General features: G+C 42.8%; 2 protein-coding genes across 3 annotated transcripts in view; both read right to left on the minus strand.

The window, feature by feature from the left end:
- Nucleotides 1-3,900: 3,900 nt before the first annotated feature.
- Nucleotides 3,901-8,314, minus strand: slc22a2 (solute carrier family 22 member 2). The gene is made up of 11 exons (XM_014205161.3): nt 7,845-8,314; nt 7,626-7,729; nt 7,248-7,402; nt 6,921-7,089; nt 6,705-6,819; nt 6,459-6,559; nt 6,111-6,325; nt 5,907-6,015; nt 5,574-5,686; nt 5,244-5,343; nt 3,901-5,093 (listed from the first exon to the last, which is right to left on the minus strand). The coding sequence occupies exons 1-11, from the start codon at nt 8,265-8,267 to the stop codon at nt 5,006-5,008; spliced, it is 1,692 nt and encodes a 563-aa protein (XP_014060636.3). The 5' UTR covers nt 8,268-8,314; the 3' UTR covers nt 3,901-5,005.
- Nucleotides 8,315-8,855: 541 nt separating this feature from the next.
- The window catches only part of igf2r (insulin-like growth factor 2 receptor), a 34,791-nt gene continuing 26,292 nt past the window's right edge, over nt 8,856-17,354 (minus strand). For both annotated transcript variants that reach the window (XM_014205162.3, XM_045720813.2), the window contains 7 exons: nt 16,500-16,617; nt 15,905-16,051; nt 15,134-15,318; nt 14,681-14,867; nt 14,301-14,444; nt 14,099-14,168; nt 8,856-13,720 (listed from right to left, as the gene is read on the minus strand). In XM_014205162.3, coding sequence (XP_014060637.3) covers nt 13,286-13,720; nt 14,099-14,168; nt 14,301-14,444; nt 14,681-14,867; nt 15,134-15,318; nt 15,905-16,051; nt 16,500-16,617 — 1,286 coding nt within the window. In that variant the 3' untranslated portion in view covers nt 8,856-13,285. The remainder of the gene's footprint in view (nt 13,721-14,098; nt 14,169-14,300; nt 14,445-14,680; nt 14,868-15,133; nt 15,319-15,904; nt 16,052-16,499; nt 16,618-17,354) is intronic.

Raw genomic sequence — 17,354 nt, forward strand, 5'->3', positions numbered from 1 at the left:
ATAGTGTTGGAGTCGTGCTTGGCAACGCAGTTGTGGGTGAACAGGAAGTACAGGAGGTGACTAAGCACGCACCCCTGAGGGGCCCCTGTGTTGAGGATCAGCGTGGCAGATGTGTTGTTGCCTACCCTTACCAACTGGGGGCGGCCCGTCAGGAAGTCCAGGATCTAGTCTTTAGCTCGGTGCGGATGTTGCCTGTAATCCACGGCTTATGGTTGGGATATGTACAGTACGTACGGTCACTGTGGGGACAACGTCATCGATGCACTTATTGATGAAGCCGGTGACTGAGGTGGTATACTCCTCAATGCCATTGGATGAATCTCGGAACATATTCCAGTATGTGCTAGCAAAACAGTCCTGTAGCGTAGTATCCAAGTCATCTGACCACTTCCATATTGAGTGAGTCCTTGGTACTTCCTGCTTTAGTTTTTGCTTGTAAGCAGGAATCAGGAGGACAGAATTATGGTCAGATTTGCCAAATCGAAGGTGAGGGAGAGCTTTGTATGCATCTCTGTGTGTGGAGTAAAGGTAGTCTAGAGTTTTTTTCCCTGTGGTTGCACATGTGACATGCTGGTAGAAATGAGGTAAAACGGATTTAAGTTTGCCTGCATTAAAGTCCCCATCCACTAGGAGCGCCGCTTCTGGATGAGCATTTTCTTGTTTGCTTATGGCTTTATACAGCTCGTTGAGTGTTGTCTTAGTGCCAGCATCGGTTTGTGGTGGTAAATAGACGGCTATGAAAAATATAGATGAAAACTCTCTTGGTAGATTGTGTGGCCTACAGCTTATCATGAGGTACTCTACCTCAGGTGAGCAACACCTCGAGACTTCCTTAATATTAGACATTGTGCACCAGCTGTTATAGACATTTTTTACATTTACATTTTAGTCATTTAGCAGACGCTCTTATCCAGAGCGACTTACAGTAGTGAGTGCATACATTTCATAAAATATTATAATTTTTTCCCCGTACTGGTCCCCCATGGGAATCGAACCCACAACCCTGGTTGTTGCAAACATCATGCTCTACCAACTGAGCCACACGGGACCAATAGACACCCCCACCCCTAGACAAATAGACACCCCCACCCCTCGTCTTACCGGACGTAGCTGTTCTGTCTTACCGATACACGGAAAACCCAGTCAACTATATATTATCCATGTCGTTGTTCAGCCACAACTCGGTGAAACATAAGAAATTACAGTTTTTAATGTCCCGTTGGTAGGATACTTGAAAAATGAAAGGAGAGCCGCACACTCTAGGAGCTCAGATGCAATAATTTAAAAACGAACGTTTCGACAGACAAGCTGTCTTCATCAGGGTATAATGAAAACAGCTTGTCTGTCGGAACGTTGGTTATTAAATTATTGCATCTGAGCTCCTAGAGTGTGCAGCTCTCCTTTAATTTTTCAAGTGTTCTGCTCCGCTAGCCAGTACCTCACCTAAATAGGTGTGCGTTTCTTTCGCCTCTAGATTAATCCGTTAGTAGGATAGTCTCGAACAGAGATCATCCACTTTATTTTCCAGTGATTGCACGTTGGCCAATAGAACAGATAGTAGAGGTGGGTAACCCACTCGCGGACAAATTCTCACAAGGCATCCCAATCTCCGCCCCTGTATTTCTAGATTTTCTTCACGAGAGTGATGGTGTTGGAGTGGTGAGCAGCCACGCAGTTGTGGGTGAACAGAGGAGTACAGGACGGGACTGAGCACGCACACCTGAGGGCCCATGCAAAATCTTTTCAGCCTTCTGAGGGAAGAGGCATTGTCGTGCACTCTTCACGACTGTGTTGGTGTGTTTGGACCATGATAGGTCTTTAGTGATGTGGACACCGAGGAACTTGAAGCTCTCAACCTGCTCCACTACAGCCCTGTTGATGTGAATGGGTGGCGTGCTCAGCCTTCTGTTTCCTGTAGTTCACGATCAGCTCCTTTGTCTTGCTGACATTGAGGGAAAGGTTGTTGTTCTGGCACCACACTGCCAGATCTCTGACCTCTTCCCTATTTGCTGTCTCATCATCGTCGGTGATCAGGCCAACCACCGTTATGTTGTCGGCAAACTTAGATGGTGTTGGAGTCGTGCACGGGCATGCAGTCGTGGGTGAACAGGGAGTACCTGAGGGGACTGAGCACGCACACCTGAGGGGCACCCATGTTGAGGATCAGCGTGGCGGATGTGCTGTTGCCTACCCTTACCACCTAGGGGCGGCCCGTCAGGAAGTCCAGGATCCAGTTGCAGAGGGAGGTGTTCAGTCCCAGGGTCCTTAGCTTAGTGATGACCTTGGAGGGCACTATGGAGTTGAACGCTGAGCTATAGTCAATGAACAGCAATCTCACGTAGGTATTCCTTTTGTCCAGGTGGGAAATGGTAGTGTGAAGTGCAATAGAGATTGAGCCATCTGTTGGGGCGGTATGTGAATTGGAGTGGGTCTATGGTTTCTGGGATGATGGTGTTGATGTGAGCCATGACCAGCTTTTCAAAGCATTTCATGCCAACAGATGGGAGTGCTACGGGGCGGTATTACCATTTTATAATCAGGCTTTCTCTCAGATACTGCACACTTACTATCTGGGATCATAGCTGTGATGAAGCAGCATGCTCAATATGAGGATTTTAGAAGCATGCAGTAAAGTAGGGCATTGCCCATGGACAGCAGGCCTTAACGATATCTATCTTCTACCAGAAGTAGGACAGAAAAATTAAGTATGTTACAGTGAAGGACATCTGTAGCCAGTGACAGTCAGTGATGAGGTAGGCAATGAGGGTCAGGATGAAAATGCCCACACTGAAGAACATCTACAGGAAAGACACTTACTTTATAGTAAAGCAAGTAACTTTAATCAAGCAAGAGTTATAACTAAAACATACTGTAATTTAACCATCCTCCTCAGTTGAATGTTGTATAAGAAATAAAATATAACTTAATATTTGCTAAAACATATATACTAATTGGCTGTATCTTATTTATCAAAATAATATACTCTGTAGTTAATCTATTACCTTTTACAATATATGCCATTTAGCAGAAACTTTTATCCAACGCAACTTAATGTTATGCCCGTGTGCATTAACTTTTGTGGGACAAATTGTGTTTTTCATACTAAACACATATCCAGACATCCAGCCTCCCTTGACAGCAAAGTCAAAGATTATGCAAAAATACAAGCATGGATATATACACTGAACAACAATATAAATGCAACATGTAAATTGCAGGTCCCATGTTTCATGAACTGAAATAAAAGATCCCAGAAATGTTCCATATGCACAAAAAGCTTATTTCTCTCAAATTGTGCACAAATTTGTTTACATCCCTGTTAGTGAGCATTTCTCCTTTGCCAAGATAATCCATCCACCTGACAGGTGTGGCATGTCAAGAAGCTGATTAAACAGCAGGATCATTACACAGGTGCACCTTGTGCTGGGGACAATAAAAAGCCTCTCTAAAATGTGCAGTTTTGACACGCAACACAATATCACAGATGTCTTGTTTTGAGGGAGCGTGCAATTGGCATGTTGACTGCAGGAATGTCCACTGGGAGCTGTTTCCAGAGAATTTAACATTCATTTCTCTACCATAAACTGTCTCCACTGTAATCTTAGAGAATTTGGCAGTACGGGGTTGCTGAGGAGTATTTCTGTCTGTAATAAAGCCCTTTGTGGGGAGAAACTCATTCTGATTGGCTGGGCCTGCCTCTCCAATGGGAGGGTATGGCTTCCAAGTGGGCCCCACCCATGGCTGTGCCCCTGCCCAGTCATGTGAAATCCATAGATTAGGGCCTGTTACGAATCCCTTTGGCCCTGCAGTCTAGGGAGACGAGACCCGTAACATAACCCATGCAAATTATAATAGTGAAAAGGAACAGTGAGAACAAAACAAAACCACAGACAACTGAAATTTACCGTCAAACACTAAAGGTTTATTTTTAAACACATGGTAAAGGGGTATGAGAAAAGGGGCTGAGCTGGACCCAAGGAAAGAAACAATAATTCCAAAAACACCCCTAAGCTAGTCTACCTGCTTCAACAACAGCTAGCTCACTAACCAATAAAATACAGTGGGTGGTCCAGCCAGTTCTAACTAGTGTATTTAGACAAGGTTTACCTACAGGTAGTGTATGCCCATGGGCGACTTGTCTTGGTGCCCCCTTTTCCCACCAAACAAACAAACAGTCAAACAATACTCACAGGATAACCGGACAAATGGGACATGTAGGAGCAATACAAAAGAGAGATCAATACAGAAAGCGAGCGCGATTGAGAGATAATGAGTTACAGAGAGAGATTGAACACAAAGAGATTGATCTGGGGAGAAAACAACTGACTGGGTTTTTAAACCAAGGGAAAGGGGCTGTGATAGGGTAAATGAAAAGGTGCAGGTGTCTTCTTATTAGCGACTGATTGATGACTGATTGGGGAATGATGATTGTCACTCCAATCAAGTTGTAGAATCATCTCAAGGATGATCTATGGAAACAGGATGCACCTTTCGAGTCTCATAGCAAAGGGTCTGAATACTTATGAAAATAAGGTATTTCTGTTATTTTTCCGCTTTGTCATCATGGGGCATTGTGTGTAGATTGATAAGGAAAAATGTGTATTTAATCTATTTTAGAATAAGGCTGTAATGTAACAAAATGTGGAAAAAGGGATCTGAATACTTTCTGAATGCACTGTATATGATGACAATATTCCCAACATTTATAAAAAAGCTTCGGCAAAAACATCTGTAAATTACTTTAAACACATGATCACCAAAAAAAAACATGGCACAAAGCACATGATCTGAGAGGAAAATCATACTGTAACTAACGGATAAGTAAAACCAGGAAACATGGTAAAGGTGAAAGAAATCTAAATAAGTTACAATATTTCGCCAACACAAACAACAATTAATTCGTATTAGAGACAACAAATGAAACAGGTCATTTTAACATAAAATACTGCTCATTCACTACTTTCTCATACTTTCATCACAAAAACGTGAAGTTCCCAGGAAGGAATCAGACAGTCTCAGGTTCTTTGTTGGTCATCACGGCGGCGGGTAACAGCATTATCATCTCTTTCCTCCTCAGCGCTTTTTCTTTGCATCTGAGACGGTAAGAGGAACACATACATCCACAATGAATAGATTGTTCACCTCTGGCATTTTATTGAAATATTAACCTTACTGTTTGAAAGCATGATGTTTCAACACATTCACTTGTAGAAATAATAGAAGCTGATGTGTAGAAATCTCACTTTTCTGGAAACTCAATGTCATCGATGGTGTCAGGAAGTGGCACACCTCTGGTCTCAGGCAACAGCAAGACCAAAGCTCCAGCCAGAAACGCAAGGGCCCCTGTGTTGTACAACACATAGAAATCACCATCAACATATTAGTGCCTGCTTGTATCTAGAAAACATTCCCTAAACAGCTGTGCTTGAGGCTACATTAGCCAAAAGTATTAGTTTCAAGCTCAAGATATTGAGATACTGGTAGGGTACATGATTCAACTTCTTACAGCATTGCTGTGTTAAAATATTACTAACGCATGTGTATAATCATCTTATAACATTGTAATTAGGTACCAAAGATGATGAGTGGCAGCTCCAGCCAGATGGCAGCCAGTCTGTAAAGAAGGAACGGGGCCACGATGCCTCCGATGTCACACAGAGTGGAGCACACAGACACACCCAGGTTCCTGAGGATGGAAAAAATTGTCACTGTCTGTAAACTAAACTTTCTGTTATACGTAATGTCAGTATTCAGGAAGGGATTTTAATTGAAAAAATAAATAGCTTCTATTCCTCAGTTCATTGTCAAGTCATTGAAAATGGATGCCGTTTTTTCAAATTTTGAATTGTTATTCAAGTTTACTTCCTGAATTGACTGCCTTCAAAAGCCCTGCGGGTTACCCTTACCTGACAAACGTAGGGTACAATTCAGTGTTCACAAACACCACCATCTCAAAAGCCATGGTGATGCCCAACCGGCCGATGCAGGCCACTGCTGTTTTGAACCAGAACATGGCTGTATGTGAGAGAAAGAAAAATGAGAGAGAAGCGTAACACAAATTCAACCAGGCAGGTCATTGCCATTTGACATCGACGTTATCATAGACTCACTCTCAGGGATCATAGCAGTAATGAAGCAGGCTGCGCCAGCTACAATGTTGGCTGTGGCAAAGGGAAGACGCCGTCCGATACGATCGATGGTAAAGAGGATGAGGAAGGCAGCAGGGAATTCCACCAGACCAGAGATCAGAAAGTCAATGTAGACATTTCCTCCCAGGATTCCTAGACGCATGATAAGACCCTGGTAGACGACAGCACTAGTGAACCTGGAAGAAAGACACCAGTTATTTACTGAGGGGTCTACGGTGGCTGTAAAGGAAATAGTATAGTTGTGAGCTGTGACTAATAGGGCTATTAAAGTTCCAGTAATATCCTTGTTGTTTGTCGAATAGATTTTACCAGTTGAAACTAAGGATGAAGGTGTGTTTTCTCATTTTTGGAGTTCTGATTAGGTCCATGAACGAGGCGGTTGAGGTATCGGCATTGTCGTCTCTCATCGTCTGTAAGTACAGTAGCATTATGTAAGTTACAATACAACCCACTTTACCATGCAATGGCATCTTTGAGTATCTGTAAGATACAATGTCCAAATGTGAGTCATTTTAAACCACATTTCAGTTACTCATTTCAGCCCTAATTTCTCACCTCAATGTTCTTGGAGAGGGTTTTCTTGTTTTCTTTCGCTATTGCCTCAGTGATCTCCACAGCTTTCTTTGCATTGTGCTGAGAGAGAAGCCATCTTGGAGACTCCGGGATAAACCTGGAAGCCAGAATAGAAAACTCATTATAAAAAGCTTGATGACATGAAACAAACTGAAATCTACCTGAATATCTACAGTATGAGGCAGTTCCAGGTCTTACCAGTAGTAGGACAGGAAGAGGATATAAGGTGCAGTGATGACCACCTGCAACCAGCGCCAGTCTGTGATGAAGTAGGAGATGAGGGGCAGGATGAGAATTCCAACACTGAAGAACATTTGGTAGACGACTCCCACAGTCCTCCTGTACTCTACTCCTACCAGCTCAGTGACTGAGGAGAGGGGAGAGAAGCAGGGCATAAGGACAGGACCCCGAGAATACATATGGAAAGTGACAAAGCTGAAATATTATCTCCACAAGAGCAAAACTACAACTTGAAATGTAAAATTACAATTTTAGACATTGTTTAAGTAAGTAATGTTGTCTTACTCAGAACATATCCAGCCACCCAGCCTCCCTTAACACCAAAGCCATATAATGCTCGGAAGACCAGCATGGATACCCAATTTGGAGACCATGCTACAAGAATTCCAAAAATCCCATTCAAGAGGTTGGACACCAAGAAGCTCGTCTTTCTGCCAAATCTAAAATGAAAGAGAAAAAGGTACATACGGGGATGTAAATTCAAATTTCATGTTTCCATCTCCGCACATACAGTATTTCAGAAGTTTACTTCTTTCATTCAGGGTTCACTCTTTTAGCAAGTCCATTTTACTTCACTTTTCTGTTTTTAAGTCATTCTAAAAGTCAGTAAGACATCTGCACTGGTGTGATCTTCTGTCTGACCACCCACATAGACTTCCTTACCTGTCAGCTAGGTATCCAATGGCTATGCTCCCTATGAAGAAGCCCACGTTGAGTGTAGCCTGGTACATGTCCACCACCCAGGCATCAGCACACACCAGGTCAAACTGAAATGAACAAATACCTCATCATTTACTGCCATCTTAATCTGTTCTTTGTTCTGACATCCAATTTCAATTAAATGTCTTGAACATTTTCAGGAATATTTCATGAAGTTCTCACCTCTGTCACAAAGGATTGTCTCCCCTTGTAGTCATACTCCCATCCTTCCTTGCAGGAGGTCATGGGAGCTTTGCTGCGGTGAGCGTCAGTGAGGTCAGACTCTGGGTTGTCACATGTCAGACCCGTAGTGTTCCAGTCCAGTTCATACTGCTCACACTGGCTGTGGACCAACACTCCTGAGGTGTTGACCACCGGGACCGTGATCTTTCTAGTGTCCATCAGGTTCCAGCCACAGCTCTTCCGGATCTGACTCACCCCTGAGTCTCGGCACCAGTGCTCTGGGGTGAACCCTTGGAACACAATGCCTACGTAGACACCGGCCCATGGCATGGATACCATGCATAGCAGGGCAAAGATACGCTTCTGCGATCGGCCGAACTTGCCCGCCTCCTCTAGGATGTCATCAAAAGTGTATGAGTACATGGTAGCAGTTCTTTCGGTCTCGAAGACATTTGTGACTGCGGAAGGACCTGTGCAGGGTTTTTAACAGTGTGAAGACATCAAGGGTCCAACAGAGAAGTTGACCTTCAACCTACCCGTGACCAACAACGCATTTTGACAAGTTCACTTGAGCAGGCTGCAGACATGGGGAACTTTGAACATAATTTTAGAATGATTAGCTTTTGGTAAAGTTCCCAATCCAATTACATATTCACTGATGGTCCATCACAAACCACAAAGGATATCCATCAGTTTTTCATTGTTACATTATACATTTGTTTTTATACTTCTTTTTGCTTACTTGCTTGATTACCTGCTCTTGGGGAGTTTTAGAAGCAACAGGGTCAAAATATTGATTGGTCTTACAGCAACGTAGGCCCACCTCAAGTTTGCCATGCGAGGCCTCAGTGATTTATTACAATAGGGAAACGTGTAGTCACTTAGAAACAAACAGTACTGGTGTACAGTACAGAGACTTCTGAGGTTCTGTTTAATACATGCATCAATGTGAGGTCAAATGGTTGACCTTCAAAAAATCTCCACAATCCTGGAAGTGATAAACTCTTTAAATAGTCGGACAGCTGATCTTTATTATTAAAATAATGCAAACATTTTTTTTTACATTTGAAATATGAAAAACAGACAAAATGCAGTAAAACACATTTGAGAACATAACATAGAAGAACAAAATCACCTCCAAAAAGTATCACCTCACCAGAATGGAGCTCAAGGAGCCCCTTCCCCATGTTTCGTACCCAAAAAATGAACCAAGCAGACGTGCTTTGGTGCTTACAGCAGAGCTAGACATGATGCAACAAGCATTACTCGTTGCATCACTACCACACAGGATGACTTTCTATCACTCCAGAGAAGGTACAGTAGCAAGTGCGCTTTCCCCATATCAAAGTACCCTTGTGTAGTTATGTCAAAAATTCAATTCATGATCTTGGAGGTGTGGAAACATGAAAATAAATACATGACTTGAAAAAAAAAAAACATGGAAAATATTGTGAAGCTTTTTCTTCTGCTGCGGAGGACCACCTCAGCAAAACTGTTCTCCTATTAATAACGTGTACAATCCTTAATACCCTGAAAGGTGAACCATAATGGTTTGGATAAGGTCGCTACGTGGCCGGCCGCTTGCTACGGTGTGAACATTAGCTTCAACACTAGTGATAAAACACTAGCATTACAAATTAACTCTCCATCTTGAAGTCCAGTCCAAGAGAGAGAACTTTGTCAAAGAATCATAAAGTCAGACTTGTTAGTGAGGTGAGTTCCACTTCAAAAGCATTTTCTCATTACTGTTCTGTACCACTGACATTTATGAGACATTGTCCCAAGTAAAGATACATGATAGTAGAATTAGTGACTGCCTGTGTACATGTGGTTTGTGTACTGGTGTGCGTGTGTGTGTATATATGCCAACTGATAAATGCTAAATTCATTTCAAATAATCCATACAGTGAGCTCCAAAAGTATTGGGACAGTGTTACATTTTGTTGTTTTGTCTCTGTAAACTTTGGATTTGAAGTTATACAATGACTGAGGTTAAAGTGCAGACTATCAGCTTTAATTTGAGGGTATTTTCCCCAAATACCATACCCCCAAGATATGCTAACCTCTCACCATTACAATAACAGGGAAGGTTAGCATTTTTTTTGGGGGGGGGGGGGGGGGGTTAATTTGTAATTATTCACGATACCGTCAAGACTCTCAATAATCATGGTAGTATCCACATTAAATGTAGAAGTGTTTAGAAACATATTCTATTCTTATTTACAATAAAAGTAACTGAAATACACAATACATTATTTACCATGAATTTCTATTGGGCACAAAATAATCTGAAACCCAACCAAAACAAACAGCAAACGCATCCAACAAGTTTGTAGAGCCACAACCTTGAAGTAGTCATCGTGTGCTAGGAATATGGGACTAAACACTAAACTTTTGAATACTTTAATACACACAAGTGAATATGTCCCAATATTTTGGTCCCCTAAAATGGGGGGGACTATGTACAAAAAGTGCTGTAACTTCTAAACGTGCTGGAGTACAGAGCTAAAACAACAACAAAAATGTGTCCCAATACTTCGCAGCTCACTGTATTTTCCAGGAAAAACACTCACTGTGATTGCTGCTGTAACCCCATTCCATTGAGGGCCGAGTGCCTATGGACATTCGCTGTCTCCCTTGTACTTGATAATTAAGGTCAGTAATTAGTAAAGAACTCCCCTCACCTGGTTGTCTAGGTCTTTATTGAAAGGAAAAACCCACAGACACTAGGCCCTCCATGGAATGAGTTTGACACCCCTGCAATAGAAAGACTGCATGGGATAGATACTGCTGAGCAAGACTGAAAGGGGATCTCAAGCTCACAAATACATTTAATCATGGCACCACAGCTTTCCTTACTTCCATTTATGAGGGATAGCACATGCAGTTTGACAAAAAGGGGAGTTTTAGCTCGACAGATAACTTCCCTTTTCAAATAAACTTAGGTCATGACTTTGACAAGGCAACATCTAGAACCCTCAAACTCAACTCTGGACCTTGAAGCTAGATCCACTGAATTTTTTTCATTGTTCCCCTCTAATCAGGGACTAATTTAGACCAGGTGGGTAGAAGAGAAAACACAGGCTCTGGACTTCATAGGGTAAGAGTTGAATAGCCCTGCTCTAGAAGCAGAGTTAATGTTTAGCACATAACAGATACAGCAACTAGTACCTGTGATGTATATTTGGTGCGCAAGTACAAAACCACAATGATTTGAGGGACTCTGAATAATACAACCTAAGAATCCCATTAATCAATGCTATGATTCATGAAATGAGCATCACAGTTTCCAGTCCCTTTAATCCCCAATAACTTAAGAGGTTTTTCATGCCCAAACCTTGCAAGGTTAGCAGTATAGAGATTCAACATGAAAATCAGTCCACAAAATTAATTTAAAATGTGAATAAGTGATTCTCTGGAAAATGCAAGTGACAAAATTTATATCCATATATGCATGCATAATGTCTTCAGAAAGTATTCACACACCTTCACTTTTTCAACATTCTGTTGTGTTACAGCCTGAATTTAAAATTGATTAAATTGAGACTTTGTGTCACTGGCCTACATACAATACCCAATTATGTCAAAGTGGAATTATGTTTTTAGAAATGTTTACAAATTAATTAAACATGACAAGCTGAAATGTTTTGAGTCAATAAGTTTTAAACCCCTTTGTTATGGCAAACCTAAATAAGTTCAGGAGTAAAAATGAGCTTAACAAGTCACATAATAAATTGCATGGCCTCTCTGTGTGCAATAACAGTGCTGAACATGACTGTACACCACACATACAGATAATTGTAAGGTCCCTCAGTCGAGCAGTGAATTTCAAACACAGATTGAACCACAAAGACCAGGGATGTTTTCCAATGCCTCGCAAAGAAGGGCACCTGCTGGTAGATGGGTAAAAATAAAACAAACGGCAGACATTGAATATCCCGTTGAGCATGGAGAAGTTATTAATTACACTTTGGATGGTGTATCAATCCACCCAGTCACTACAAAGATAAAGGCGTCCTTCCTAACTCAGTTGATGGAGAGGAAGGAAACCATTCAGGGATTTCACCATGAGGCCAATGGTGACTAAAACAGAGTTTAATGGCTGTGATAGGAAAAAACTGAGGATGGATCAACATTGTAGTTACTCCACAATACTAACCTAAATGACAGAGTGAAAAGAAGGAAGCCTGTGCAGAATACAAATATTCCAAAACATGCATCCTGTTTACAATAAGGCACTAAAGTAAAACGGGAAGAATGTGGCAAAGAAATTAACTTTATGTCCTGAATACAAAGCGTTATGCTTGGGGAAAATCCAACTCATCAGGGAGTACCACTTCAAATTTTCAAGCATGGTGGTGGCTGCATCGTGTTATGGGTATGCTTATCATCGGCAAGGACTAGGGAGTTTTTTTTAGGATACAAATAAATTTAATAGAGCTAAGCACAGGCTAAATCCTAGAGGGAAACCTGGTTCAGTCTGCTTTCCAACAGACACTGGGAGATTAATTCACCTTTCAGCAGGATATTAACATGAAATAGTTGGGGACTAAATATACACTGGTTGCTTACCAAGGCAACATGGAATGTTCCTAAGTGACCTAGTTATAGTTTTGACATAAAAAGGCTTGAAAATCGATGGCAAGACTTGAGAATGGCTGTCTATCAATGATAAACAACTAACTTGACAGAGCTTGAAGAATTTTTAAAAAGAATAATGTGCAAATATTGAACAATCCAGGCATGGAAAGCTCTTAGAGACTTACCCAGAAAGATTCACAGCTGTAATCGCTGCCAAAAGTGATTCTAACACGTATTGACTCAGAGGGGTGAATACTTATGTAAATGGTATATATCTGAATTTCATTTTCCATATTACATTCCCTGTTTGATTGTTCTGAAGGAGGCCATTGAAGGCCGAAACATCAATCTTTTTAAACTTGTCTAATAAAACTCGGTATTGCACATTTCCCTGTCCAATTACAGTATGCATTTAATTTTCCAAAAATGTGCAAAAATGTCTAAAAACATGTTTTCACGTGATCATTATGGGTATTGTGTGTTTTTAAACCATTTTGAATTGAGGCTGTAACAACAAAATGTGGAATAAGTCAAGGGGCATGAATACTTTCTGAAGGCACTGTATAACATTACCTATGTACATTAACTAAATCATATAGTCCAAAAACAATTATTTGATGAAAACACCATTTGTCATCAGGAAGGCATCAACTTTCTTTCGAAGAGGGGACAAAAACAAACCTGCTCTTTAAAACAGCCAACAGACATTCTGCATCGTTTCCTTTAGAGAGAAAAACAACAAGCCTCTAAGGGTTTCTGCTTTCTTGCGTTGTCATCGTTGTGTGGAGACGTTCAAAGAGAGAGGAGAGAAGAGGAGAGCGATAATAGTTTAGGTGGACATGGGGAGGATGGAGAGTCCCTCACACTGTCAGCATGTCCTCATCACTGTCATCCTGGGGGTTTTGTTGTTTCCTGTGGGGGGGTCTGTTGTCACGACGAGGCTTGGCCCTACCCCTCCTGTCCCCGTCCCCCAGGAGCCCCACCAGGTCCTCGTCACTCTCCACCTCCAACAGGGCGCTGCGGAGGGGCCCCGAGGAACGGATCCTGGATCCTGAGAGCCGCAGGGTGGTCCGGCCACCGAGGACGCGAACCCCGGGAACGGACAGGACCTCCTCCTCGCTGTCCTCCTGCTCTTCCAGGGAAAAGGAGCGTAGGGCGTCGGCGTTGACAGGCTTGGTGGTGATGTGGCCGTTCTCCTGGTGCTCCTTCCCCAGGCGGGAGGACATGGCTGGGGCCTCAATCTCCTCCATCAGCCACTCCATCTCATCCTCCCCTCCCTCATCATCCATGTTCACCTGCAGGGACAGACAAGACAGACAGACAAGACAGACAGGGGTGAGATTTAGCACTGGGCACTCACCACACCAACACCTACATTGACATAGAATCAATGGCTGTGAAATAATAAACATTGAATTGAAAGAGATTCTGTAGCATACTGTGATTTAACATAGGAGCTACACCGGATGTTTGCAGAGCATGCGCCGGCTTATCAAGAGGCTCGTACTGCTCCAACTTACGCTTCGGTTCCATTTTCAAGATTTCGAAGTGCAGCTCACGCCTGAGAACAATAGTGTAGCTCCCATAGATATAGAATCCTGATGTATGGTCTATGGAAGCACATAGCTATGTTGGTTTGATTGGTGTACTATAGTATTTATTAAGATGCATACCTTGGAGTATTTATAAGAGACAGGATTTCCTCTCCTACAACATCCAGTGATTTTCTGCATCACCAGCTCCCTGGAAACGGAACATTGGAGATATAGGAAAATATTATAGAGGAGCTTTTTCTATATTTAGTTTTCAAACATATAGACTCTGTAATAACAGTACAAAGCTGTGGGGAGGAGAAGAATGGTAGGTATCTCTTACCTCCGCTCTCGTTTGTGCAGTAGCAGAACCAGCAGACAGATGGCCAGCACAACCAATAGCATGCTCAGGACTGCCCGTCTCCTTCCAGACAAGACCGTACTGTCCTGCCCTCCATCGTCGTTAGTCTTCATGGACACGGAGGTTCTGTATGGTACACCAGACAAAATGTCACACCTCTTTACTTTATTCAGCACCTTTCATTCAAATTCAAAGTCCAATTCAATGAATGGAAGAAAGCGCTTTAAAAGTGGAAGATGAAAATCATAGCATTTTTATAGGACAACTTTAGGTAGTACTTCCTCTGTTTCAAAGCTATTTCTTCCGTATCGAGACAACTGAACACTACCCTGATGTCCGTGTGTAAAGAGTTGTTGACTCACACTAGACCACAAACAGTGGCGGTGTGCCAGGTAAAGAGGTACTGGCAGCCATCCGTCTCCAACAGGAACTCTGGGATGCCCTCTCCTGCTGAGGGGTTACAGTGGAACAAGATGGCCGACGACACCGTCGTGGAATTGTCCCTCCCACACACAGAGTCAGATGGGACCAGCACGTCCAGGTTACCGTCTGAGTAGAGAGAGAGAGTCCATCCGTCAATCACAAGCAGCTTAATGGAGTGAGCTCATTGAGTCATTGACGTCAATGTAAGTATCATTACTTGATTGCCAAGTACTGTATCTTGTGAGTGATGTTGAAATCCGTTTCATCTTTAATAAGCACAAGGTGAGACACTGAGGACATTCAAAACTATTCCCCAAACCCACTCACACTGTATTACCCAAAAGCCCAGACCACTTTGGAGTAAACCTGTGTCTGGCACGTATGCCTTTTACCTTTGACGTAGTACTTGGCCATGCTGGAGAAGCCGATCTTCCTCCTGTGGTCTCCATTGATCTTCACCTGACAAATGTTGGCCCCCAGACACTTGGAGGAGGAGCTGTTGGTGATGCCTGACAGCTGGATGTCATAGATGTACTGGTCCCCGTTGGCGCGGATGTCCCCAGAGGCCTGGTAGAGCCTACAGAGTGGACAGGGGGACAAAAAAACCTGGTCTGAGTACATTTATAAAAGGCTTATTTCATCTTTCCTCTAGTACATTGACAAATGTTTGCTTTCTGTTCCCTGGTGCAACTGTAGAGAGGTTCAACTGCGTCTGAGGCGGCCCACTGTTGTTGTGATAGGCTTTCATGCAGTTCGGAGCGTCATTTGACTAGCTGATATAAGAGGCTTTGACCTGTGATCTCGCTCTGTCTGGGTTTAGGAAATCCTGATGTGAATCCAGTCACAGGCACTCCCAACTTGAGTTTGCATTCATTTAGCAAGTGAGGTTGTTATATGATACCGATAGGATGCAAAGAAGCTTGTTTAGCAATATATAACCTCAATGACCTGAAGAAAAACATTTTTTTGGCCCAGCACATGAACTTGACTCATAACAGGTCTCAACATAAGATGGTCAGAGTTAATGGTTTAACTCTGGGTGTATGATGGTTACTGCATCTCAATACCCTCGTTAGTGGATGTGAAGGGTGAATGTGATAAATGGCCTGGATTGTTGTGACAAAGTGGGTTGATTGAACTGTGTTGGTGATGAGAGGTGTCACCTGTGGTAGAGGGCCCCCAGGCTGAAGTTGGCCCCTGTATCGGGGACTTTGATGGTTCCATTGACCATCACCACCTCATGTTGTTGAACAGCGCATGCCGCACGTGTCTCCCAGCCCAGCACGAATTCACACATGGCATCATCCACGCTACGCACAAAGAGACAGAGACACAGTGTGTGTGTGTGTGGTACAGTGAGAGTTAACAAGTATCCTTCAAAGAGTGACAAATGAAACCGTGAGAGATGGAAAAGTTTAACTAGAAAAATAAACATGACGTTCAAGAATTGAAACTGACGTTTAAGTGGTCAATTTTCAACTCGGAAGGAGTTTAGATGTGCCTCTTCAACTTGAACATTCAGTAACTTTTCCTAGTGTTATTCAGTTGGATAGAGGTTTATTTTGCCCACAGGGCCACATATTTTTGCTAGCTTGAGGCCAGTTGGCTTTCCCCTGTCGGGGAGGTAACCTGGTCCCAGATCTGTTTGTGCTGAATAGCCAACAACAATACAAGTTGGTTATATAAGTCATAAAGAGATCTGGGACAGGGCTACAAGAGAGGAAGCTCTCCCAGGCTAGCTACTCACAGCTCACTCACCTCAGCAGCTTGGGCTGGCCTATATTAGGACCACATGTCAGCTGGACCACTGTCTTGGCCTGGAGGCCGTTCCCACACACATTGTCTCCCATAGCGTAGCTCACTAGGATCTTCTTATCTGGGAAAAGGAGGGGTGGTTAAAGGGGATAAGTCTACCAGGACTAATATTTCTGGGTTCCTTACAGGGGTTAAGTCTCCCAGGACTAATATTACTGGGTTCCTTACAGGGGTTAAGTCTACCAGGACTAATATTACTGGGTTCCCTACAGGGGTTAAGTCTACCAGGACTAATATTACTGGGTTCCTTAACCTGTTATGGATAGGGGGCAGAATTTTCACGGCCGGATAAAAAACGTACCCGATTTAATCTGATTATTACTCCTGCCCAGAAACTAGAATATGCATATAATTATTAGCTTTGGATAGAAAACACTCCAAAGTTTCTAAAACTGTTTGAATGGTGTCTGTGAGTATAACAGAACTCATTTGGCAGGCCAAAACCTGAGAAGATTCTGTACAGTAAGTACCCTGTCTGACCATTTCTTGGCCTTCTTGATTATCTCTATCCAAAACAGGGGATCTCTGCTGTTACGTGACACTTCCTACGGCTCCCATGGGCTCTCAGAAGGCGGCAAAAAGCTGAATCGTGGCTTTGCAGGCCCTGGCTGAAAAACATTAGCGCGTTTGGATAGTGGTCGGTCAGAGTACTATGAGACTGAGGCGCGTGCACGAGTCGACTCCATGTTTACTTTCTCTCTTTGAACGAAAACAACCACTCCCGGTCGGAATATTATCGCTTTTTTACGAGAAAAATGGCATAAAAATTGATTTTAAACAGCGGTTGACATGCTTCGA

The sequence above is a fragment of the Salmo salar genome, chromosome 06 (genome assembly GCF_965601325.2).
Source record: "Salmo salar chromosome 06, fSalSal1, whole genome shotgun sequence".
NCBI lineage: Eukaryota > Metazoa > Chordata > Actinopteri > Salmoniformes > Salmonidae > Salmo > Salmo salar.

What these genes read in the sequence shown, in the direction of transcription:
- slc22a2 (XM_014205161.3), bottom strand. Translation starts at nt 8,267, where the DNA reads ATGTACTCATACACTTTTGATGACATCCTAGAGGAGGCGGGCAAGTTC. An exon ending in GGTGGCTGGATATGTTCTGA is followed by an intron (nt 7,090 to 7,247) that starts GTAAGACAACAT and finishes CCCTCTCCTCAG; the next exon opens with TCACTGAGCTGGTAGGAGTA. An exon ending in CTCTTCCTGTCCTACTACTG is followed by an intron (nt 6,820 to 6,920) that starts GTAAGACCTGGA and finishes TCTGGCTTCCAG; the next exon opens with GTTTATCCCGGAGTCTCCAA.